Source organism: Microtus pennsylvanicus, chromosome 3 (assembly GCF_037038515.1).
Source record: "Microtus pennsylvanicus isolate mMicPen1 chromosome 3, mMicPen1.hap1, whole genome shotgun sequence".
NCBI classification, from domain to species: domain Eukaryota; kingdom Metazoa; phylum Chordata; class Mammalia; order Rodentia; family Cricetidae; genus Microtus; species Microtus pennsylvanicus.
This window is the reverse complement of record NC_134581.1, coordinates 60,314,457-60,340,923: the sequence shown is the minus strand read 5'-3', so window position 1 is coordinate 60,340,923 and position 26,467 is coordinate 60,314,457. Positions and strand designations below refer to the sequence as shown.

Genomic DNA, 26,467 nt, shown 5'->3' with positions numbered 1-26,467 from the left:
CCTGTCATGGCTGTCTATGTCTTTACACTGGGTTCTTGTCATACTCAGCTGTATGCCTGAGGACAGGAGTCATATCACACACGGATTTACCCATCTTCACTATGAACTCACCTTAACCAGGGTCCTGATTACAATTAGAAAGATTACTGACAAGGTCACAGTCTTATTTGGGTTTCTATTGCTGTGATCCAGCTAACTGCTGGCACCACAACTCTGATCTCAGAACTAGGGAGGCAAAGGCAGGCAAATCTCTGAGTTTGATGTGGCCTGGTCTACAAAGTGAATTTCAAGATATCCAGGGCTTTACAGAGAAATCCTGCCTTAAAAACAAAACAAAACAATAACCAACCAACAAAATAACCCACCATGACCAAAAGCAAGTGGGAAGAAAAAGATTAATTTCACCTTACAGTTTATGGTCTAAGAAAGTTCACGGACATATAGAAAGACAACAAGTTATGATGAAGGCAGAGACACTGATGTGCCTGCAAGCCAAGTGACAGCATCACTATATGCTGGACGCTACGGGATATAGGAGAACTTTCTCTTCTGATGAGAACACCATCCATTAGGGTTATAAGCCCACCAGCTCCAGTATAGACTTAATCCAGGCAATTAATTTTAAAGAGTTATTACACTTTTAATTATGTGCAGATGTCTGCATCTGTGTGTGGGAATGTGTCCATGTACATGCAGATGTCCTCAGAGTCCAGAATAAGACATTAGAACCCCTGAGGCAGGAGGTACAGGTGGTTGTGAGCTGCTCAGCTTGGGTGCTGCAAACTGAACTCCAGTCCTCTGGAAAAGCATCAAGTGATCTTAACTGCTGAGCCATCTTCCCACCCCCTTAGCCTAGGTAATTATATCCACAACAGCCCAACCCTACTTGCAAACAATAGAAGCTGCATACTGAGATTCTAACATGGATACAAATGGGGTGGGATGGAGTTACACAATTTACTCCTGTGTATTCTTCCTCACCCATACAAAGCCTTTACAGAAAATCACAGAGTGGTCATGAGACCAACCTAAATGAAAGCACAAATATCTCTTATGAAAAAAAGTTTATAATCTGAAACCATTTCAGGTGGACAGTATAGTTGCAAAATAGTACAAAGCAATCTTCTCTACCCTCCATCTAACTTGTTCCTGTCTTATAAAACCATGGAAGGTTTATATACAACCAAGACACTGGCATAATGCTCCCATATGAACCGAGACACTGGCATAGTGCTCCCATCTGAACTGAGACACTGGCATAGTGCTCCCGTCTGAAATGAGACACTGGCATAGTGCTCCCGTCTGAACTGAGACACTGGCATAGTGCTCCCGTCTGAACTGAGGTGCTCCCGTCTGAAATGAGACACTGGCATAGTGCTCCCATATGAACCGAGACACTGGCATAGTGCTCCCATCTGAACCGAGACACTGGCATAGTGCTCCCATCTGAACGCATGTGCTGCTATTTCACCACGTTTTCCACCAATGTCCTTCTCATTCAGGATCCAAGTTATAATTCTATATTGAATTCAACATAGCATTTTAAGAAAGGAAAAGATCAAACTTCTCTTATTTTCCAAGGATTTTAGATTCTTCCTTCTCCTGCTCCACTGGGGCCCTGGGCCCTCCTTCCCTTGCTCCCCACCCAACTTCAATCTTCCCTCCTTTGCTGCCCAGGACCTCACATCCTCTCTCAGCTATTTGCCTTCTCCTGGCTCTATGTCTTATCTGCATAAGGGTCCCTCATTGAAAGCCAAGTTTGTTCTTAACAAGCTTGAGGTCACAGGGCCGCCTGAGAACATAACAGCTCACAGACTTTCCTCTGGAAACAGGAGAGACTTTGTCCTCAGTCTCAGAGCTGTTAGCTTTCCATCTCCTTTGCCTCTTACCAACGGCCAGGACAGGCACCTTAGTATCTCCTCAGGTGATATTGGCTTGGCCCCCGAGGGAGTAGATTCCTCATGAATCTCAGCACATCTTACCACCAAGCCTTCCCCTGACATTCTTAAGATCCTTGACATCATAGCAATGTTTTGGACTTTGGTTTTGGGGCACCCCAGCAACTCCACCTGCTGCCTTGGGCTAAAGCCAAAGACTAACATCCAGGCAGAGATCTTCAGCCAATGGGACTGCCAGTGTAGAATCCCCGTAAGCTGTCCTGGACCAATGCTAAGACTACGTTGTAGGAAACAACTCAGAACCAAACATAGCTTAGTTCACACTCCATGCTATCATGTAAATTTTGACAATGAGAAAATGACTCTAGTATGTGGAACAGTACTGAGAAGCTCTGCCAACTTCTGACCATCACTGGGACATGGCAAGGGGCCTTGGTGCACTTCTATGTTTGGAAGGGACATGAGAAGTCTCCTGATGTGGGAACAACTATCAATCTGCATGCTTTCTTAAGCACACGCACCAGCCCTTCTGACAGATATCAAGGTTAAAAACAAATAATCAACAACAACAAAACAGGGCTGGAGGTAAGAGCACTGGCTGCTTTTTCAGAGGTCCCAAGTTCAATTCCTAGCACCCACATGGCAGCTCACAAGTGCCTGTAACTCCAGTTCCAGGGGATCCAGCATCCTTACCCAAGCATACATGCAGGTGAGACGCCACTGTACATAAAATAAAAATAAATCTTAAAAAATAAGTTAAAAATAAAAACCCAAAACCTCTTGGCTCTCAGCTTGCTCATGCTTTATCGACAACCATTCCACACACCCTGCTCCGGCCCACTTCTGCTGCAGCTCTCGGTTGTGGTCCTCAGCCACACCTCACAGTCAAGGACAGTCCAAGTACGTTCAGGGTCAACTGCTGAAGACCTCTGGAGTCCATTCCGCTCTAAGTGTCACATTTTCTCCAGCCAGGATCACCTCAACACATCCAGGCCCAGCGGAAAACCAGCGGGGTTGGGAGAACAAAGTGATGATAATGACATATAATAATAATAATTCCTAGTAACACAGCTGAGTCAGGGGAACAAACCCAGTTGCCTTACCTTCTGCAAATGGTTCCCATTCATAAAACCGGCCCATGAATGGCTTGTTGTTGTAGGATGCACACTGGACCTCCCGGATACTTCTACCACTTTCCGGACACGCCTAATAAAGCAGATATAAAATATGCAGTTAATGTCCACGATTTTGTAATTGTTTTTTTCTAATTTTATGTGCATTGTTGTTTTGTCATGGGTGTGATATCCCCTGGAAATGTAGTTACAGAGAGTTGTGAGCTGCCATGTGGGTGCTGGGAATCGAACCTGGGACCTCTGGAAGAGTAGTCAGTGCTCTTCACCACTGAGCCATCTCTCCAGCCCCACTTTTGTAATCTTAGTATACCTTTCAACTCTGAATAACAGGCCTCCTCCAATGAAACCAGGACTTCTGGAAATTTTCTGGTCATCTTTATTAAATCTTTTAGGACCAGGAGTGTAGCTCAGTGGGGACAGTTGTTACTTTAGCCTGTAGCACCCTAGTCTTAGATAAACAAGTACTGCATGAATAAACACATAAGCAAATAAAAATAATATATGAATTTAATGGCTGAGGAGATGGTTCAGTGATAAAGATCAATTACAAGGATCCGCACTTGGGATTCCTCAGAATCCACGTTTAAAAAGAAGAAACTGAGAACAGAGGCTCACACCCATAACCCCAGCACTGGAGAGGCAGAGAGCAGAGGCTCACACCCATAACCCTGGCACTGGGAAGGCAGGGAACAGAGGTTCTCTGGGGCGCACTGATCAGCCAGTCTGGCCAAACTGGCCAGGTCCAGGTTCAGTGCAAGGCTGTATCTAAAGAAACGGATAGATAAGGCTCAGGGGACACTGCAGAGGAGGCGGTAGAAAGGCTGTAAGAGGGCCAGAGATATGCTGGAAGATTGTGTCTCCTAGTAACGTCAGAGGCTACACCTGTCAAGTCTCACCAACATGATCACCCAAATGTGAGCTGAAGAAGGATGTCACCAATGAACATGCCAGACCAGACAGGGAAAGCCTGTGAGTCTCAACCCTACCCAAAGGACTTAAGGCAACTGAGGAAAGCTGGGAGTGAGAGAGGCGGTCTTCCCCAGGCAGCACACCAATTGGCTGTCTAGTGCCAAATGGTCAGCCCTGAAATATACATACAAGTAACATTATATGAACTTTATAGGTTATATTTACCAATATGTATGTATGTATGCATGCAATAACAGTTTGTGATAAAAAGAGGTCATTAATTTGGAGGAGAGTGGGGAAGAGTGTATGGGAGGGTTTGGAGGGAGGGAAGGAAAGGGAGAGATGCTGCAGTTAATTATCAAAAATAAAACATGCTTAAAAAGATAAGGTGAACAGCAACAGAGGTGGCCAGCAGACACTACCTCTGGCCTCCGCATACCCATGCACATACCTGCACATGTGCACACGCATACACATGTGATAAAAATTTAAGACTAATCTAATGCAGATCTTCAGGCCTCACTGCAGATTAGAACCATCGTGAGAATGATAATGTTTCTTTTCTTTTCTTTAAACAAAGCAAAAACCTCCCAGGTTAATTTCTTACAAACCACTTGCCGAGCCTTCAGCTTTGAACCACTAAGTGTGATTACCTCTCTCGTAAAGTCAATCCTTGTGCATGTTCTTCATCTGGCATGGGGCAATGTCACAGCTAACACATCCAGAGCCATTGGCCAGGCCCTCTTCAAATATATTTCACATGCCACTCATTCAATCCTCAGTCACTAATAGGTAAATGTCAGAGTCTCATAGATTGATTATTTCATGGATGGACCAACTGAGGCACAGAGGTGACGTGGAGCTTGGGAGGAGCCTAGGTTTCAATCTAGACAGGGCGGTGCCCACCACATGCTCTGCTCTTCTTTCTTCTCTCGATCTTTTCTTGTCTGAATTCTGTCTACCCTTCAAAGCACCAGGAAAATCACCCAGTGATCTTGCTCTCTGGAGCCCTCCCCAAGTGATTTTGACCTCACAACTTTAGGGTGAGGTCTGTGAAACCTGGATCTTATCAAGTGTATCCACGAGACTCTGACACCCAAAGGAAACAGACAGTTGTATATGGCGTTATTTCTATCTAATTTGTAAATGGCAAACACAGCAGTGTGTGATGCAAAATAGACGTAAAAGATCAGAACCACTAAATTATACTGGTGGTAAAGTGCTATCTGTAATTTCAAAACCTAGCTACACCATTTTGGTGTGTGTACATATATGTTATGGGATGTGTATGTCTATGTCTATGTGTGTGTATAGAGTATGCATGTGTGTGGAGTGTGCATATTGTATATGTATGTATCTCTGTGTGTATACACGTGTAATGTATGTATGTGCATATTTGTATATATGTGTGTATGTGTATGTAAGTGTCTCTGTGGGGTGTGTGTGTGTGTGTGTAACAGAAGAGAAGAGAAAGGATTCCCCTGGCCTCTTAAACATTACAAAACACTGTGCATAGTACTTTCTGTAATAAACTGCTAATAGTTCAAAATCCTCAAGGGTTTATAAAGAATTCTGCTGTATGTCATCAGAAGCATAAAATCTTCTGGAAGACGAAAGAACAAAGGGAGGAATGAGACCCAGCAGGAGAAGGTCATTCCCTGCTTGGTAGGGGATAGTGGAGGGAGCCTGCTGGTTCCCCGCTGCAGGGTAGCCACAACCTGCTTGGCCTGCTGCAAACCATATTCAACAAGACTCTGTTTGAGGCAGAATGGGAAGGACTCAGTGGGTGGGCAGGGAGTGGAGGCTGAGCTCTTACAACCCACGAGGGACTAATAGGTGGGAGTAGCCCATCTCCTGGGGCTCTAGAAGCCTACCTGCTGGCCGCCCTGACTACAGACACGCATATGCTCCCAACGATAGCAGCTGTCCTCAGGAAAAGATTGATTTCATCTTTGAGACGAGGTCTTACATAGCCCATGTTAGCCTCATGGTAGGCATTGTAGCCCAGGCTATCCTTAAACTCTCTTGCTTTCATCTCCCAAATGCTGGGATTGCAGGCCAGCGCCACCATGCCCAGATGAGACTCAGGACAAGATGTTGTCCCTTTCCAGAGTCAAGTATGTTAGCAAGTGATTAGTTCAGTGACTTGGAAAAGTCACCATCCCGGCACCAGTCCCCAAATTTTTGGGAGAAAACAAAACCAAACAAAACACAACTTCTTGGGCTGAGGTGACTCAGAGGGCAAAGGCACTTGCCACCAAGTCTAGCAGCATAAGCTCGACCTCTGGGACCCGCACAGGGAAGGAGAAAACTGTCCAGCTGGGCCCTCCAGCTCACTCCTGCTTGATTCAGAAAGCCCACTCCTCCCTCCAAACCCCACCCTCTCAGAGAATCTCCAAGAAAGAAAACAAGAAAGAAAAGTCCAGTTCTGCACTCCTGCGGCTGCGGCAGCCTCTCCCCTGAAGTTGTCAGCGGCCAGTCAGCTTTTGACCACACTTGGCCACAAGCCCAGCTTGTAGAGGACACACCATCATCCTCTCCTACAGGGTGCATAATTGTCCTGCTTCAGTTTGGGCCTGTGACTTCTCCTGCTTCCATCTCTGGGACTGGAGAACTCACCTGGGAGTCACCTGTTCTTTTACTTTTTTAATTCTGCCTGATCTGGCTCACTGGTGAACACCCCCCCCCCCCCCCCCCCGTGTACAGCAGCAATAAAGAGCCACACCCACCCCAGTCTCGCTCCAGATCAATTAACCCAGAAGTGTGGATCTGCAGAGAGTTAACCTAAAGCCTTTTAACCTACAGGTGTGAACACTGAGGTCAGAGAGTGGCATACCTTGCCTGAGATCCCACAGGACACAGAGGCAGGGCCCAGAGACTGACCACAGCCACACCAGTCACTGCCCTGCAGGTTTTCCCCACAGAAACAGACCAGTACCAAAGGGCCAAATGTTGTGACTCGTGAATAAGCACACCTGCATGAAGCCGAGCTGCTCCACGGTGAGGCTCTGGCTAGAAGCCACCTTCATCAACCTGGCAGCACATGTCAAAACTGAAGGTCACAGACCATAGAGAGTCTGCTTCATACCTCTCTATGAACAGAACTGTGGTTTGAATGAGAAGGCTTTTAGAGGCTCTTATATTTGAATACTCCCTCTCCAGTAGGTGGAATTGTTTGGAGAGGGTTAGGAAGTATGGCCTTGGAGGAGGTGTGTCACAGAGGGACCTGCAAATGTGTGCAGCTACTATGGAAACCAGTGTGGCAATTCTTCAAGATCCAGCTATACCACTCTTGGGAATATACCTATATTATATTTTATTATTGTTCCTCAGAAGTCTATTTGTTTTCCAACGAGAGACAGAAAGGGACTGGATCCAGATGGGAAGGGAGGTGGAGAGGAATGGGGAGGAGAAGAGGGAAGAGAAAACATACTCAGGATATAATATGTGAGAAAAACTATCTTCAAAAAAAGGGAAAAGGAAGGGAGGGAGAGGAGACAGGGAGCCGGGGAAAAAGGGGGGGAGAAAGGGAGGGAGGATGGATGACCCTGTAGCAGTCCTCAGCACTGTCTCGGAGAGGAAGAACCAATTTGTTAGCATATTGCTTCTTGGGGCTGGGGTGATAGCTTATTTGGTTATGTGCTTGCTCTGCAGGCATGAAGACAAAATTCATAGCCCTAAATGGGATGTCTATATCACTTTCCTCCCCTCAAAGCTCAGGAAGCTATGAGGAAGAGGGTGGGGAGATTTTAAGAGCGAGAGAAGAATGAATGACTTCAAGGAAACAACTTTTTCTGGACATAAAGGGATGATACACACGTAGATTCCCAGTGACCCTGACAGCATGCCAAGTTCAACCCTGACAGCACACACAAGTTCAACCCTGACAGCACACACAAGGTCAGTCCAGACAGCCTGGAGGAAGGGAACCGGACATGGAGCTCCACCCCTAGCCAAGGAGCTATTGACAAGTGATTGGTGCTGGAAGAGGGAAAGTCAGTTTCTTTGTTGAAGTGATACCTGCTACATCAACCACACTCCAAGGGCAGGGCCCACGCTCAGCAGAAGTTAGCCAACACAAATCAACTCACTGGTTCGAGAGGCAGGCGGTGGGTGGGTAGGAAGATGGAAGAGGATCCGGGGGGGAAAGAATAATGATCATTGTATGAAACTCTCAGTGCAAAAAATAAAAACATTATTTAAAAAAGAAAACTGAGTTCAGGCTGGAGAAATGGCTCAGAAGTTAGGAGAGGTCCCAGGTTCAATTCCCAGCAACCACATGGTGGCTCACAACTGTCTGTAAGGAAATCTGGAGCTCTCTTCTGATGTGCAGGCAGAACACTGTGTAGATAATAAACAAACAAACAAATAAATAAATCGAGTTCAATCCCATTATTGAGAGACAGAGAGACAGAGAGAGAGACACACAGAGAGACAGAGAGAGACTCAAGTACTGGCACCCACACCTAATTCCAGAGCTGACTACCACAGGGACAGCTGTAGAAGCCTAAGTCAGCCCGAGCCACAGAGCCTTGGTAAAGCAGCTGCTGCAGCCCTAAGGAGTGAGGACGACACCAAGCAGGGCAGGGAAATCCTGTCTCGTGTCTTTTGTAGATTACATCTGTTGTATTTGTCTCCTAGCATCAGCATATAATCTCTCCATTTTAGAGACTTTGTGAAGCTAAAACTTCCAGGTTACAGATAGCTGTACATTTGTTAGACTTTTAAGTTGGCTGCTTCCTGATGTCATTGGCCGAATCACCCTTAACCATGTCAGTAACCATCTATCTCTCTGTTAAACTGTGAACGGCTTTGGGCAGGGTCCCTACAGGGAACTGAACCTAGCCCAGGGGATACAGATTCAGAGTCTTCAGGACAGAAAACTTGTGGTGCTGGGTGGGGTAGGAAACCTCATAGAAAGAGAATATGGTTATTCAGGATGGAACCAACAAAGGCTGGAGCCTGACAGCCATGGAATGCCCCTGGAGAAACAGCCTCCCCTCAAACGGCCCAGTCTGCCCCAGAGAGGGAGGGATGTTTCCACTGGAACCTTACTGGAAGAAAAATGAGGATCCACTTCAGTGTGAACTACATCCTTATAAAGCAGTGTGCCCTATCCAAAATTCTGTCTCACGAGTGCCAGGGGATGCTATGACTCACACAGAGAATCATGGAAATTCTGGCTGCATTTCTAGTGACCCTGGTTAATCGGAGTTGACAACTTTGAGTGCCTAATTCCACTGTTCAGCGGCCACCATCAGTGATCCAACACTCACCTTTGGTAACTAAGTTCCTTTGTTCTCTTGAGGAGATGAGGACTGTACCCAGTGAAGATCGTGCCAAGAAACTTGACCTTGGATGTGCCTGGGTCAGATATGTATTTTTTTTTAATCCTTGAAGTTATTCTGGATTCAATCAAAAGATCAGCTACCATGGCAACAGAGGGCACATTTAACTTCTCCCCTGAAGGCATCTAAAAAAGATATCTAGAAATGTTCCCGTGCTTTCATGAGAAAGAGGCTGGCGGAAATGAAGACATTCTACAGAGACACTTACATCCCTCAGTCTAACTATTAGACTGTTGAAACACAGGATTCCAAAAGAAATGAGACCCCACACACACCCTGGGAATGTGATGCTGGGGGTGAGGAAAAGGCACCCATGAGAGGAGAATGTGTCTCCGGGAAAGGCCCTTCACAAGGTTCTAACAGCCCACCCTACAGGGTGAAACTGCAGCCAAGATAGTGATGGGTACTGGTGGGCAGGACCAGGATAGTGATGGGTCGCTGGTGGGCGGGACCACACCTTGGCTGGACTGCTTAGATGTACAATGTATATTATATCCTTGGTCCTCTGTTTAAACTTTGTTCTCACTTCAGTACCCCAAGAGGAAGAGTGACTTGGGGGTTCCACTGGATCTCTTTCTTCCCCATGTAGGTGCATTTTTCCATTTTCAACATGGCTCTTTTATTTAGCTTATTGAGGTCAGGTGGCCAGACATCCTTGGAGAACAGATGGTGGCCTGCAAGTCAATAACCGCTGTATGGCTTAGGTAAAACCCTTCCTTGGGGGACCAAGGATATGGCTGTCAGAAAAGTGCTTGCCAAGGAAGCATGAGGACCCAAGTTCGAGATCCTCTGGGAACCCCCAGAACTCCTATGAAAAGCTAGAGTAATGAGCATTCTTATAAACCCCTAGACTAAAGGGACAGAGACATGGGACAAAGGGACTGAAGAACAGCCTTGAAGCTCACTGGCAGAACAGCCATTGAGAACCTGTCTCAAAGCAAAGTGGGGGGATGTAGAGGAGAAAGGTTTGAGGAAAGATACCCAAAGTTGACCTCCCCACACACAAGCACTCATGTGGGCACATGCCTGCATACATACACACACACACACACACACACACACACACACACACCACCTTAGCTTCTCATGGGCTAAATTATTACAAGGAATGGCAAACTTTGCATGCATCCCTGCCTACACCTAATCTCCAGAGAACTGAGTAAGGCTTAGTATGCATCAAAGCTGCCAGCTCATAGCACTGCTCAGAGAATGGGAGCTTAGCGGAATACACCAGAGACAAATCCAACGCTGCAAACCTATGCGTGAGCAACTGGAAGGCTGGCACTTTTGGCAAACATTCTCCTACTTGTTCTCTCCTAGCTGGAAAATGGGATTTATCCTTCATCTGAAGAACAAAGATCCACAGACCAAAATGTCTTCCCAGTTCCGTGTGTGTGTTGTGTGTGTGTGTGTGTGTGTGTGTGTGTGTGTGTGTGTGTGTGTATGTGTACCATCTCCTTTCTCCAGCCACACAGGACCAGCTCCACCCTTCAGAAGGTCCCACGCCACCTCCCACCACTCCCATAATTCTCTGGTCAGTGAAATGGTTTGTCTGAAGTCAAGGCATTTATAACCTGAATTCTTCTTAATTCCCAAGTGCATCATTTTTCATCCTAGAGAAGAAGCTCATAATGTTCCCCCAGAAGAAAAGTTTTCTTCTTATTCCAAGACATAGGTCAAAGTCCGAAAGTACGTCAATGTAACTAAATTCATCCGCTAACAGAAGAATATTTTCTTTTCTTTTTTTAAAGACAAGGTCTCAAGTAACCCAGCTGGCTTTGAACTCATTATATGGATGACCCTGGGCTTCTGTCCTTCCCACCTCTACTCCCTAGTGCCGAGAGGACAGGCTCCTACACATCTGCTCTATGTGGTCCTGGGTACCAAACACACAGCCTTGTGTGTGATAGGCAAGCACTCTTCCATTGATGCCGCATCCCCAGCCAGAATCCTCTATTTTTAAGTTCTCTGCACTGCACATACATACACAAAAACTTAGGTCCTATCTCAGACCATTCATGGGTTTATGTGTTTCTGATTCTTTACGTTATCTGTAAGTGTCTATACCTATAGGAACGGTTTTTAAAGAATGCCCTTTGCTGACTTGTTGACAAAGAATACATTTATTCAAACATGCAAAATGTAAATCGTCCTAAAGAACTTAAACTTCCTGGTGGTGACATCAGGAATTCCACTAACGAGGGTGGCTTCCTCACTTCCTTCTGCCTGCCTGGTAAAATATGAACTTCTACTCCATAGCAAAGTCACTGTGCAGGTGTTGTGGTTCACAGGACACCCCCAGTTCCTCGCAGGGACCACACAGGCAACTCAAGAAAGATTCATAAAGGCTCCTGACCAGTATGGGGAAGGGACAAGGGAAGGGGCGTTTAGCCAGCAGGGCACTCGGTATCTAATCTAGAAAAGCAAAGAGTCCACTGATCCTTCTTAATGGTGATAGATTTTTAAAACAGAAATCAACCTACTGGATGCAGCCAAAACTATGACTGAGAATACAAGTGTGGCGGCAGAAGCGACAGTGTGTGTGTGTGTGTGTGTGTGTGCGTGCGTGTGCGTGCGTCCGTGCGTGCGTGTGTGTGTGTTTGTGTGTGTGTGTGTGATTTCTCTCTTTCTCAGAGGGGATGGGGAAAGGCCGGAAGTTGATATAGAGCGAAACACACAGGCACAGGATCTCTCTCTCTCTCTCTCTCTCTCTCTCTCTCTCTCTCTCTCTCTCTCTGTGCCATTTGTGTGGGAGCCAGGCTCAGGTACTGTCTATCAGGTGCTATCCAGCTTCCCCCCCCCCCGCCCCTTTGGAGACAGTGTGTCTTACTGGTGTTGCTCACACTGATTAGGCCAGCTTGGTTGGCCACCCAACCCCAGGAAATCATCTCCCAGGGCTGGGATTACAAGTACACACCTCAAAGACAAGCTTTTTATCTAGGCTCTTCTGGGGATCACATTCAGGTCCTTAAGCTCTTTACAGACTAAGCCATTTCTACGACCTAGGAACTGCACCTTTTAAATGACTGATTGCTGTCTTTGGAGCCAGATACACCCATCTCTAGCATCACAACGTTGCTATTTATACAGCTTTATCTTAAAGCAGTTACAGTCATTGTCACTTTAAAAACACTACTATATTTTATTTAGTTTGTGTGCATGCTTGTGCACACAAACATCTTCCCCACCACCACCCTGGTGTGTATGTATGCACAAGCACACACATGCACAGGCCAGGACAAACATATGGAGGTCAGAGGACATCTTGAGCGTGTAAACTCTCCTATTCCACCATATGGATCCTCAGACCCAAACTCACATCATTAGAGTGCCAACTGCCTTTACTGCTGAACCATTTTATCAAGCCTGTACCATATTTTTTAAGCATGTAAAGTGTTGACTGTAAATAGCACATATGTGTGTACAACTCATATATATAACTCGTGTGCACGTGTGTATATATACATATAAACATATATATATACATATATATTATATATGTAAGTCTATAAAAATTACCATAGAAATTCCAACACCCCTGAATAGAAAACAGAATTGCCAAAAGTACCTACACCAGTACTCATTTCTCAGCTAAAGGAGCACTATCGGGTGGCCAGTCCATCTAGTCACTGGCCCCATGATTTCCTGCAGGCTTTCAAACTTTAGATGGATGTACACCAAATCCTACTTGGACCATTTCTAAATTCCTCCATCAAACAGCAGTCAGCAAACTGACTTTTGGCTCCTGTTCCTTCACTGTCAGCCTAGACGCAGGACAGAATCACATCTGCCTGCAGAGACCAAGTTCAGCTGCCCTGAGAACTGTTTAGCTAACATCTTCCTTCCATTTTCACCCACTCTAAGACAGAAACAACCAACCCCAAACAGATAAACCAGCCCCACCCCAGGGAAATCTGCAGCCACAGAGTTCCTGCTGTCTGTGCTTGGGGAACCCACCTTCTAGCCTCAGGCATCTTTCCCCTCAACACATTAAGTGACTCAAGATGTTAAGACTAAGCTCCAGATGGCTCCTTGACGGCCGAGGCCCTTGCCACTCATAACCTGGTACCTTTGTGGAACCACATGACTCTACAGTCCACCTCCTCTGGAGGGAACATGGCATCAGTCTGATCCCTGAAGAGAATTCAGTGAGTTCAGTGGCCCTAAGGGAAGAAGCTGGGGAGAGACAGACACCTTAGTCACAGACATCTTGGTTGGTTGATATATTTAGCAAATACTAACAGAGACCCAGAAGCAGATGGTAGAAAAGACTTTGTAACTTTATATTCTAAGGCACCAGAGGTTTGGTGTCTCCTTTTCTGACAGTATTCCTAAGGAAAAAAACAAAAAACAAAAACAGAAAGAAAAACATAAAACCCTAGCTTTTACGTCTAGGGTGGTGATTCTCAACTTCTGGGTCATGATCCTTGTGGGGGTCAAACAACCTCTTTACAGGGGTCGCTAAGACCCCCAGAAAACACAGATGTTTACATTTCAAAACAGTAGCAAAATTACAGTTATGAAGTGGCAACAAAAATTATGTTATGGTTGGGGGTCACCATAACATGAGGAACTGTGTTAAAGGGTCACAGTGTTAGGAAGGGTGGGAACCCCTGCTCTAAGGTCTGAACAAGATCCTGGGTGCATGATTGTTGACCAGACTGTCTGGTCTTAGCCACAGCCGGCAAGGTGCCAGGCAGCCGATGAATTGGAGATGCCTCTGTGTGGGCTCTTTTCTTCTGAAGACAAACTTGCCGGGGAAGCCTTGGATCTTTGGGAAGAAGGTTTCCCATTTTCCACAGAGGTTCCTGAGCTGCACCCAGATACTCCACCATCTTGCTGACTCCACTCAGGCCTAGACCAACGTCTGGAGATTTCAACCTGTCCACTTACATACGGGCAGGGGTGTGGTTCAGTAATTTAATGCCTGCAGCTGGGTTTGACCTTTCCATACACATGGGAACCTCATGTAAGCCTACGACACAGAGAGTATTATGCTTTGCAATTTATGGGAGACTTCAGAGAGTTAAAGTGGCTCTTTAAGCCAAGGATACTCATCCCAATACCCATGTTAGCTTGACCTGCAAAGCCACCTTTGTAGGTACTATCCCATATTGCCTCTACTTCCTCCTCTCCAATTAAACCAGACAGGTACTTGCTTGCTTTAAAGAAAAACAAACAACAACAAAAATAAAACAAAATAAATTAAACAATAAACCCCCTACAGGGTCTCTAGGCACCTCTAGTGAGCAGTTTAAATGGCCTCGGATTCAGACTCCTCCCACCTCCTTCTCCCCGGCATGCACAGCACTTGAAGCTGCTTCTGACTTTCACGCTACATGAAATGTTTCCCATGTGTCTAAAAAGTCAAGCAAAGCCCACAGCATGTTGGTAGATTTTGATCTGTTAAAAGATACATTCTTAGCCTAGGCAGTTTGGATGCTCACCTTACTAAACCTGGATGGAGGTGGGGGGTCCTTGGACTTCCCACAGGTTAGGGAACCCTGATTGCTCTTTGAGCTGATGAGGGAGAGGGACTTGATCGGGGGAGGGGGAGGGAAATGGGAGGCAGTGGCGGGGAGGAGGCAGAAATCCTTAAGAAATAAATAAATTAGGGGGCTGGAGAGATGGCTCAGTGGTTAAGAGCATTGCCTGCTCTTCCAAAGGTTTTGAGTTCAATTCCCAGTAACCACATGGTGGCTCACAACCATCTGGAATGAGGTCTGGTGCCCTCTTCTGTCCTGCAGACATTCACACAGACAGAATATTGTATACATAATAAATAAATAAATATGTTTTAAAAAAGATACATTCTTATTAAAGGCTTCTGATCATTCATAGTAGGAAGGAGGCGGGTGGAGAAAAGAAGGCAAATCCCCACCAGCTGGCAGGTGCCTACGATCGATCCTGACACATCCTACCTGCTCCTTCCTGTCCCTGGCTAAGCCTTTCTTTGTTCCCACAGGCTCTTTCTGGTCTTTGCTGGTCATCTTTATAAAGCTAGCTTAACTGTCTCCTACTCAGTAGAGTCTTCCCCAACCCAGGGCTCCCACTCTGTGTTCCCAGGATTCTCCCTGCTGGCCACATATTCTTGCACCATATACAATGCCAGACAAGTACCTGCAAGCAGGACTTTCCCCAAAGAGCTTTAGACCAGCGGTTCTCAACCTACTGGTCGAGACTCCCAACAAACCTTTATCTTCAGAAATAGTTACATTACAGTTCACAACAGTAACAAAATTACACTTATGAAGAAGCAACAAAAAATAACTTTCTGATTAGGTGGTTGCCACAACTTGAGGAACAGTACTGTATTACAGAGTCTCAGCATTAGGAAGGTTGAGATCTGCTGCTTTAGACCATTATGCTGTAGATGGAAGAGCCATGAACAGAGAAGAGTCAGGGTTCTGATTTATATAAGTCTGCAAAATATTTGCCCCTAATCTGACCTTCTCATAGTCAGCACCGTACATCTCAAAATTGACCCCTTGTCGTAAGAAACTTAGAAATGGGGGGGGGGCTGAAGACAGGCTGAACACAGGTTTAAGGATGGAGTTGAGAACCGTGCTTGCAGCCTGCACTTGACTGCATCCCCATCTTTCTCTTCTCCCCGACACTGCCCAGAAGAGAACTGAAGGTGCATGTGAGCTTTTTAATCTTTGGGAAAGACCTAGGTATTAGCCTGCATTCTTTGTTAGTTTTGGTAACGCTTTCTATAATATTGTCCTTGGCTTTTTCCTCTTGGAGTAGAAGACCTGCATAATTTAGGGGTGCATGTCATCTCTTCATGGGCATCAGGAAGAGGAGGGCATGGAGAGGTCTACTTGACATCATTGGCGCTAGGATGCTAGAATGTTTGAGATTGCTCTCCTTAGAAAAGTCTGTTTGCAAAGTTGGGTGGGGGCTGAAGTCTCGGAGTGCAGACTTCAGGACTGTTCTCTTCAACCTCTAAGGGCAAGCATAGCCACCAGGATTCCAGTCTTTGTATAAACAATCTAGTCTATGCAGAACGCCTGCTTTCCTTTGCAAGTCTAGAATTTTGTAATGAGGCAGAGAATGGCTGCATGACCAAATCCCCCCAAAAGCTTTAGTATAGAGAAATGTATCTCTAGCAGAAAATTCACCTTTCTCAACAATTCACCAGGGGCTGGAGAGATGGCTCAGTGGTTAAGAGCATTGCCTGCTCTTCCAAAGGTCCTGAGTTCAATTCCCAGCAACCACATGTTGGCTCACAACCATCTATAAAGAGGTCTGGCGCCCTCTTCCGGCCTTCAGGCATACAGACAGAATATTGTATACATACTAAATAAATATTTAAAAAAACAACAAAAAAAAACAATTCACCAATAGAGGACCCATGCTGAGATTCCAAAGGAGAGGGCTCTTGGGACCCAGTGCCTGGCTGTCTTTGGACTTGGTCCCTTGTGTTTCTCTTTTCCAGGTTTTCCTTGTTTATTCTCACTGTAAGAAGTTACAAGTATAACTGTATCCTGAATCTTGTAGAACCTCCCAGGAGATCATCATACTCAGAGATGGCCTTTGGAGACTCCTAAAAAGGGAAGTTTTTAAGTATTCATGGGTTGTGGTGCAAGTTACAAGAAGTTCAGACCTTATTAAAAGAATACAGGCGATATCAGGACGCATGGGAGAGACACTATCTCCCCATAAAGGCAGGCAGGGTGTGTGACCTGGACAGTGGTATGCACTGTGCAAAGTGTCACAATAAAATTATGGAATGAAACCTATAAGGTACAGGACAGTTGATTTTGTCCTGTACTGGAGACCTAACTATTTCCTACTATTAAAATGTCCAGAACACCGGGTGTGGTGGTGTACGCCTGCAGTCTCAGCAGAGCCCAAGAGCATCCTCTGCACCCAGTGAATTCACAGCTAACCTGTGTGACATACCCCCCACCACCACCACCACACACACCAAATCAGGTAACATCATGAATGAACTCAGGTAAATCTCTCTCTGCACTCAGTCTCTTCAATGGATTTACTCTGGCTCCCAGGAAAGCCATGGTTTCTTTCTACTGAGAGCAAGCAGAGTGTCTGCTTTAAGAATGCAAGTCAAGGGGTCAAGGGACCAGAGAGGTGACTGGCTCACTTCTGGTTCTCTGTATCATTCCTAAGTCTGTTTTGTTTGTTTGCTTGGTTTTGGTATGGCTTTTGGAGACATGGTCTTTCTATATAGCCCTCACTATGTAGACCAGGCAGGTCTCCATCTCTTGGAGATGAGCCTGACTCTGCCTCCCAAGTGCTGGGATTAAAGACACATGTTACCACACCTGGCCCTAGCTCCCTATTTTGCAAACAGTAATTGGATAATATATTAATATGTGTGGGGCTGGTGAGATGGCTCACGGGCCAAGGTCACTTGTTCTTCCAAAGGCCCCCAAGTTCAGATTCAAATGACCTACTTCAAATGACTCACTAATGCCTGTAACTCCAGCTCCAGGGGATCTGACACCCTCTCCTGGCTTCAAGTACTCACATGCATATAACAGACACCCTCTCTCTGTGTCTCTGTGTGTGTCTCTGCCTCACACATATAATATACACCCCCTCTCTGTATGTGTGTGTCTCTGTCTCACACATATAACATACACCCCCCCTCTCTGTCTCTGTCTCTCTCCCTCATACACACATATTTTTTTTAAAAAAAAGAATGCAGGCCAGATGAGAGAAGGGCTAAGTGATGATGGCTTGCATTTATTCCCAGGGTCCCCTGTCTTTTCCTTCCTCCTTATGATTCACTTTGATCTTAAAATTACAAAATGTACTTGTCAATGGTAGACTATGTTCTACTCTACCAAAGAATTTATTTCGTTTTAATAGAACAGCCGTGTGTATTCCAAACAAGAGCCACATCTGATCCTGTAGGCGAGCAACTCCTTACTTTTTCAATTCAGAAAACATTTTTAAAAGACAACACCTCATTTGATCCTCATAACAACACAATAAAGTAGATTTGACTTTTTTTCTTCATTATGGAGATGAAATGCAGAGCCTCATGCACGCTCGCCAAACGCTCTACCACGGAGCTCCATCCTCAGCCCAACAAGACAATGGGGCTTTCATCTCCCATGGCACGGAAGGCGCTGTGACTTGGCTGGCTGGCTGGCTGGCTACGGCTTTAGAAAAATGAGAGCTTTATAGAAACGAATAATCCCTGAAATCTCGCCATGGAGGAACAGGTTAAAAGGCAAGGCAGGCGTTTGGAGGAATTATTAAGATCACAAATTAAGTCACTTCTATGGACTCCATAGCAGGAAATAGATTTTTAATGAGGAAATTGGAGCTAATACGTACCAGCTGTCCCGTTACCCACCGACGAGTATTAAGGCAGATTAAATTATTAATGGAAACTGTAGCAGCTTAGAAGCTCAACCTCCCCGCATCCCCTCCTTCCTCTCTCTTCTCTCCTGGTTCGACATTGCTGTTAGGAGCTGCGCAGCCGGCCAGACATGATTTGTAACAATCACCTGCCTTCCTACCCAGTAGCTGTGGTGTCTGCCCAAGTTGCTGACCCTTGCTTTGCAGCTGTGGAACGGGGAGGACAGAGAATGCATCAAGCTAAACAGAGGATTAAAGGAGGCCAGAGAAGTAGCACGTGCAATGACCGGCTTGAGGCGAGCTATTAACAGGAGCAGAGGTTCTTGCAATATAGGAAGAAGGTGGGATCGGGAACTACTTATTGAACTAATAAAAGTGAGTATTCAGACTGTCCACACCATGATAGCTATTTAAATTCTTAAGATCCTTGAAAATCCTCTGATAAGTGAGAATGGAATTGCTGGCCAGGGCACTCTGCAGGCGGCTACTGTCCCAGCTGTCCTGGCTTCTCTCCTAAGATGAAACTCTTATGACCTCACGACTCTCTCCTTTGTGGTACATCACCTGAAGTGTTTACTCTATGGAGTAGCAAGGAGCCTCCCCAAACACCTACTTCCTTGGCAGCCATAGACTCATGAGGAAAAGAAGAGATGTTGGTGAGGCAAAGGATATGGCTCATTGGTAAAGTGCTGGCCACAAAAGGGTGTGTAACGTGTGCTTGTAATCCCAGTTCTAGGGAGACAGAAACAGAAGGATCCTTGGGGCATGCTAGCGAGCTAGAATAGCCAAATCAGTGAGCTTCACATTCAACAAGCTCTTGCCTCAAAAAATGAGGAGCTGGCGAGACAAATCAGCAGCTAAGAGTATATACTGGTTCTCCATAAGATTCGGGTTCAGTTCTCAGCACCCACATCAGACAGCACACAGCTGTCCGGTTTCAAGGGACCCGATGTCCTTTTCTGGCCTCCATATGCTCTGGCACCTACATGATGTATATAAACTCACAGAGGCCCATACACATACACAGAAATAAAAATAAATAAATCTTTAATAAGAAAAGAATAAATAAATATTAAGGTAGAAAGTGGATGAGCAAGGCATGTGACACAGGCATCTGCCCTAAACATACCTGTGCAACCACATAAGAAGGTGCAAAATATAATCACTTTGGCATATACTACTGATACTTTCAAAGTTGTTATCCTGAAATAGACAATTAATAATATTGCTATTACAAGATTATTGATGTGATTCTATCAGTTATGTACAATTTTTTAAAGCATTAGCTTTATATACATACATACATACACACACACACACACACACACACAAGCAACACATATGGGTAAATACATGGAAAGAAAAGAAAGAGGAGATTGGGCCCCCTCAATCTTCCATGTACTGGGTGTCAACTGACCAGAAATTAAGAAAACAGCTGCCTGCAAGCCCAGACTGAGGTTTGTGTACTCACGTCGGTGTTGCACAGTTTGTACTGCCGATAGGCCCCAATGCACGAGATGGCTGTAGACCGCAGATGCTGGGGAAAGGCCTGAGCTGAGCCCTGGGGCCTGGCACCACCGTTGCTGCTCAGTTCCGGACTGTGGTAGAGACCCGGAGCTGCAGGATAGCTTTGCTCATGAGTCAAAGGCAGCTGATAGATAGAGGCCTCAGAAGCCGGCAGTCCAGAACGAGGGCCGCTGTCACTTTGGTAGAGAGGTCCACTGTGGGAGAACTGGTGGGCTGGTGGCCTGTAGCCCTGCCTAGAAGCAGAAGCCTCCTGGGATCTGGAATGTCGGGATGAAGGTCTTTGTCTCCGAAGCCTCTGCGGAGTATGCGTGGTATCTGTCTGCAGTGGTAAGATGTAGGGAGCCTTCCCATAACCGTACTTGCCAGGGCCGATGGGACCTCGGGTCCTGCTCCTAAAGACAGGCACACAACAAAGACCATTAGAGTCATGTGAATTTCTATAGCGACTCAAGAGCCCAGAATAGACATCATGGAAGCCAGAACAGAAGCTCCCTAGAGACTTACGTAGAACAGAGGTAGAAATCAGTGGTTGGATGACCTGCAGGTAATGTGAGAGATTAGAAACCAAGTTGAAATCACAAGAGGTGGTCAGTGTAAGCCCACTGCAAAATGATGCTTAGGCTGTGGTCAGTGTAAGCTCACTGCACCATGAAGCTTGGGCTGGGGTCAGTGTAAGCTCACTGCACCGTGAAGCTTGGGCTGGGCTAAGTGTAAGCTCACTGTACCGTGACGCTTGGGCTGTGGTCAGTGTAAGCTCACTGCACCATGACACTTGGTCCGTGGTCAGTGTAAGCACAATGCACCACGATGCTTGAGCTGTGGTCAGTGTAAGCACACTGCACCGTGACGCTTGGGCTGTGGTCAGTGTAAGCTCACTGCACCATGACGCTTGGGCTGTGGTCAGTGTAAGCTCACTGCACTGTGGGCATTTCTTCAGGTCTTAGGAAGCTAAGGGATTCCTGAGACCTGTAAAGATACAGTTGCAGCTTCAGCAACAGTTACTTTCCCATTCACATTTTTTTCCTTATAATGAATTTTTTTCTCACTCAACTGTGAATTTCTCATGATCTCCATGACTGTACGGATCCTAAAAGCATTTTTGGGTAGGTGGAGCTTTGCCTAAACCATGGCATTCTACTATAGTCTTGAGACCTAACTTGCCTTGACCTTAAAAGATAAGCAGGGATTAAGCGACTGTCGACCATCCCACAATTCCTGAGGAGACCTATGCTACGCAATGAGTTGTCCTCATGCTGGCATGAGTCTTTAGACTTTGTAAAGATGCGCTGCCTTCTGAGACCTTGTGAAAACACACATGCAGTGGTTATGCCCATAAATGTTTAAACTGCATTTCTTGACATCAAAAGGCACTGATTTGAAGCATTTGCCAACTTCTAGGGTATAAATACTCCCATCATGTCCAATTTCATGCCACTAGTAGGAAGACAGTCAGTCCTTACAAGTCCCCAACCTTCTCACTGGTAGAGAACACCCTTCACGTGCACGAGGCTTGGTCTCCATTCTCAGTACCAGCGCTGCAAAGGGAAATCAGAGCCAGGCCCAGAACTGCCTGTCAAGTTACTTAATTAGCTTTTAATTTTTCTTGTGGGGAGGGCAGAAGAGGTCATCAGATCCTCTGGAGCTGCAGTTACAAGGAGTTGTAAACTGCCAGATAGGGGCACTGGGAACTAAACTCAGGTCCTCTGCAAGAGGAAAGGCTCTCCAGCCCTGAACATGGCAATTTGTTATGCAAATACTGTGGACACAACCCAGAGCTAGGAATGGTGCAGAAGACCAGAAGGGAACCAGGCAAGTGTTCCAGGACCCCAACCTCACAACCAAAAGCAACAAGAACAGAATGCAGGTCAGGGTGAGAAGCTGAGAAATAATCTACTTCATTGTGTCTGGGGGAAATTCAAAGGCAACAGGAAACACACATATCCGAGGGATCTAAGAAGGTGTCCTGGCCATTGAGAGGAGGGACTCCCAGCATTCACTACTCTGCAGAAAGACTTAAGTAATTCAATTCTTATTTGAGGAATGAGTAAACTGGATTAAATGACCGCCAAGGTTGCTCCAACTCTAAAATTATATGCTTCCATAATAATTAATTCTACATTTATGTAAAACTGGAAATGTGCCCAAGGGTTTCTGCAGGATGGCCCCATTAAAATAAGCACATTAAAATAGCAATCAAGGTGAAACATTGATTTTTGCCCTCCTGGGGAAATTCTTTCTCCACTCTATATAACCATGAATATAAAACTTAACAGAGCACAACTAATTATTAACATCTTTATCACTAATTGCACCTCCATTCTTGGCTGATATGGTTTTGAATTAAACCAAGCAGCAGTATTTATTTTACCTTCAGGCATTTCTCAATTAATCTTGGCAACACTTGGGACTCAGTTAATGGTGGAGGCTTTAACAGATGCCACTAAGAAGTAAGTCTTAGAATACATATAGGACTTGGAACCAATTTGCCTCTTTCTTTCTTGTGGCAGGCCAGGTAAAATGAATGACATCATAGGAAGGCAAAGGAAGGAATTTTGGAGTGTGTATGTTTTTTAAGTTCTGAAAGCCTACCAAAATGAAAATCTAGCCCCAAAGTAAGTGCTCAGTGTAGACTCTAGCTGAAGGTAATGGAGAAACCCAGATAACTGGGGTAGAACATCTCACAATTGCTGGTGCCTAGGACCTTGTTGAGATGCAGGTTCTGGGGGGCAGAGGGAGCTCACTTGGTAAAGTACTTGATGTACAAGCATGAGAAGCTCAGTTGGTCCCCCCAAGGTACCAACAAAAAAGCTGGCTTGCTGACCAGCCAGTCTAGCTGGCCCAGTGAGCTCCAGGTTCATGCAGAAACTTTATCTAAAAGTAAGGGGGTATGTGATTAAGTAAGACAGCTAACTTTGACCTCTGGCCTCTTCATGTGAGTGTACATGCACACAAACACACACATACACACACACACACATAGGGGTGCACTTAAGTTTGCGAGATCTGGGATGGAGCCTGAGACCCTGCATTTCCGACAATCCCCCAGGAGGGTCCGTGCCACTGGTCCATAGATCCACAGCTTTGAGGAACAAAGTCACAGAACTGAACTAAACTGAACCTCCAAACAAAGGGGTCAAAAATTAAGATCAGAAATGACTGGTGTTAGTGAAGAACGAGAGAGCGATGGTGGTGAAACAAAAACAGCCCTCTGTGTCTGGGGCCCACGGTAAAGGTCTGCTTGCCTGTGCCCAGGCTGCCTGCTGTCTGTCACTCACTCAGCGCACACTGATGAAGCCACGCCTGCTTAATGATGCTCGTGGGCCGCAGAGAGCAGCTGCTGGGATGGATGACGATGGAAGCATCGTCCCCAAAGCAGACCCTCACCCCGATGGTGAGACACACATACAAAAGTCTAGTTTCAGAATCGCATTGTCTTCAGTGGTGGAGTGGGAGGAGAGTGGAGGGGGCTCTTCACAATGCTCTAAAACCATTCAAAATATCCCGAAACCGCCCCACCTTTGGAAAGACAATGATGTGAAAGCATTAAATGCTAGTTTTATTTTGAGAAACAGATTACAACGAGCAAGCAAGTCAGACATGATTGTGAGCAATTTGATTTCTGAGGCCTTGACTCCCAAAGCGGGGGTAACAGCAACAAAGTCACCCCCACTTGGCTGGGACAGCATTTATTTCCTTGTGACCCATCAGAGCAAACAATCTTGGTGGTTCAGGGTGGCCTCTTCCTCACTAAGACAGGGACCATCTGGCCACTTGCGGGGGGCCTCGGCAGAACGGGGTAAATTTACACAGCGTTGTGACAATAAGCACAGATGCGGCCGTGGGGCCCCACGTGGCTGTTTAACCCTTCTAGGAGAGCACGCAGCAGCTGCCGAGGGGGATGATAAGTTGGCTTACTCTTAAGCCTTGTCAGAACCAAGCTGTGGAATTTTCCTTTAGGAATTTCACTCGACAAAATTTTGGCTAATTGTTAAAAATTAAGCAATGTGCTGGTTAGTTCTAACCGTCAACCCTGCAGCATCTGGAGTCACCTGGAGTCGCCAGGGAAGAGCAGAATTAAGTAGGTTAGACTGGCCTGTAGGCATGTCTGTGGGGATTGTCTTGTTAGTTGGTATAGGAAGATCTCGCCCATGGTGGGTGGCACCATTCCCTAAGCTGGGCCCTGACCGATGCAGGAGTGGAGAAGGCTGGGCAAGAGCAAGCCAGCAGGCAGCTTGGATATACTCATCTCTATTTACTCCTGTAAGGATTTCTTCCTACCTTGACTTTCCCACAATAATGGACCATCACCTGGACCTGTAAGCCAAATAAACCCTTTCCTCCCGTGCAGCTTTTGGCCAGGGTATTTATCACAGACACGAAACCAGAACCAGCAATAAGTTACAGTTCAGAGACCAGAGACGTGAAAGCTACAATACCGCAGTGGTCTAAGATAGACACCCCTGACGCCAAGAATCACGAGTGAGAACCTCAGCTCTGCCACTGGTGAAAAAGAGGGGCACTGAATAAGCTACTCGATCCTGGTGCCCCATTTACTCCTAGTGGGGATAGAACCAGGTCACTGCCCAGTGAAGTACTACGATGTGACATTCCACTCTCCAGGGCAGGCAAGTGACAGCTAGAGCCATTAGTAATAATATTTTTTTATTATGTTCCATGCTGTTAATCTCTGCCTCACTCCAACCCCCGTGCTAAACCCATACTCACTTCTAAAGATGGCATCACAGTTTGAGCATCCTGACTATCCCACAGTCCTGATCATCAACCCGAATGCCTGACTCTAAACCAGCCTGTGGGGAGCAAGTAAATCTCCTAGAGGTCACAATAAGCTTGTGATTTGTCGAAGGGATGAGTCTGCATTTGTTACAAGCCCCACGGTGTCAGCCATGCAGTAGCGGAGGGCTACACTTCAACAGTAGCTCCCAGGTACTGCCACACACATCTGGAGCAGCCCCCACCCCAGTCTGGGCTCGGCATCATGGACGAGCTCTTCAGAACACCTAGGACACCTGCTATGTCACACTGTGAAGCTCCAGCTGCTAAGTTGGACCTGGGCCTGAGACTCTGTACTTCCAAGAAGCCATGGGAGGTGCTTCTGCTCTTTGTCTAGGGAACACACATAGTGTGCTAGCCGGTCTACAGCACTCCATCCCAGATGCAGACTGGCTCTCACACTTTCTCCACTTTGCAGCAGGAAGCCCACATTTCGGTTTGGCCAGTGTGGATTACTGTGTCTTCTGTCCCCTAAGCCCTGGGTGGACCAGTCCTGCCCCTGTCTCTGCAGTTTCTCTCCAGGCCTGCCCAGCCTCGGTCTGTATTGTTTTCTCGGCTCATGCTGCCTGCCCAGTCTAGGACCCGAAATGCACAGCTATCTACGACTGAGGTTCTTCTCAGCAACACAGCCTGATCCAAACTCTAGTACAGCTGGCTACAGAAAACATGTCCTTCCTTGACCTCCCATTGGACCCCATGCAGCTGTCACCCGATGACCATCTTTTCTTACGGTTTACGGTTGGTGTTGGTCACATTCCTGCTGGAGTCACTAGTCCTGAGGCTAGGTCTTATTTATCTTTATCTCCACCGCCTGCCACAATGACAAGGACATAATGGGGGTTCACTTTCACTGACCAACCACTGATGGGCTGGAGAGATGGCCCAGAGCTTAAGAGCACTGCCCACTCTTGCAGAGGACATGTGAATTCAATTCCCAGCATTCACGTAGTGGTCTACAACCTTCTCTAATTCCAGTGCCAGGATACCCGGCCTCCTCAGACATGGCACATACATGGTGCAGAGATATAAATGTGTGGAAAACAACCATACACATAAAAGTTAATTTAATTAAAAAACAATAATTAACCACTGAAAATGGTAAAGCACAAATGAATGGCTCTAGGCCCTGACACCCAAGGGAAGCAAGCCTCCTTACTGCATGTTTCTTTTCTTTGATAAGAGTTAGCCAAAAGGGTGATAAAATATGCTAAGAGCAATTGAAATACTATATTTTATCTAAAGAGTATTAATCAACTGTGGTCCTGAGGACAAGGTCACCTCCCTCTATGTAGGAATCAAATGTTCTTTGTTTGGTGGGAAACTTCCTGACACCTGTAGAAAGAAGCAGGTCCTTGGACTAAGAAGGAAGGTCATACCCCCTGTTCTCAAACTGAGAGAAAAAAATAGGCTGGACAGATAGCTTAGCCAGTGAAGTAGTTGTCTTGCAAGCATGAGGATCCCAATTAAATCCCCAGAGCCCACAGTCAAAAAGTCCATGGTGAAGTGAGCTTGGAACCCCAGC

At 46.1% G+C, this 26,467-nt stretch overlaps 1 protein-coding gene across 2 annotated transcripts in view; it reads right to left on the bottom strand.

The window, feature by feature from the left end:
- Thsd4 (thrombospondin type 1 domain containing 4) overlaps positions 1 to 26,467 on the bottom strand; it is a 585,674-nt gene that overhangs the window by 442,939 nt on the left and 116,268 nt on the right. For both annotated transcript variants that reach the window (XM_075965642.1, XM_075965643.1), the window contains exons 5-6: positions 20,099 to 20,546; positions 3,002 to 3,104 (exon numbers count right to left, since the gene is read on the bottom strand). In XM_075965642.1, the coding sequence (XP_075821757.1) occupies positions 3,002 to 3,104; positions 20,099 to 20,546 (551 nt within the window). The remainder of the gene's footprint in view (positions 1 to 3,001; positions 3,105 to 20,098; positions 20,547 to 26,467) is intronic.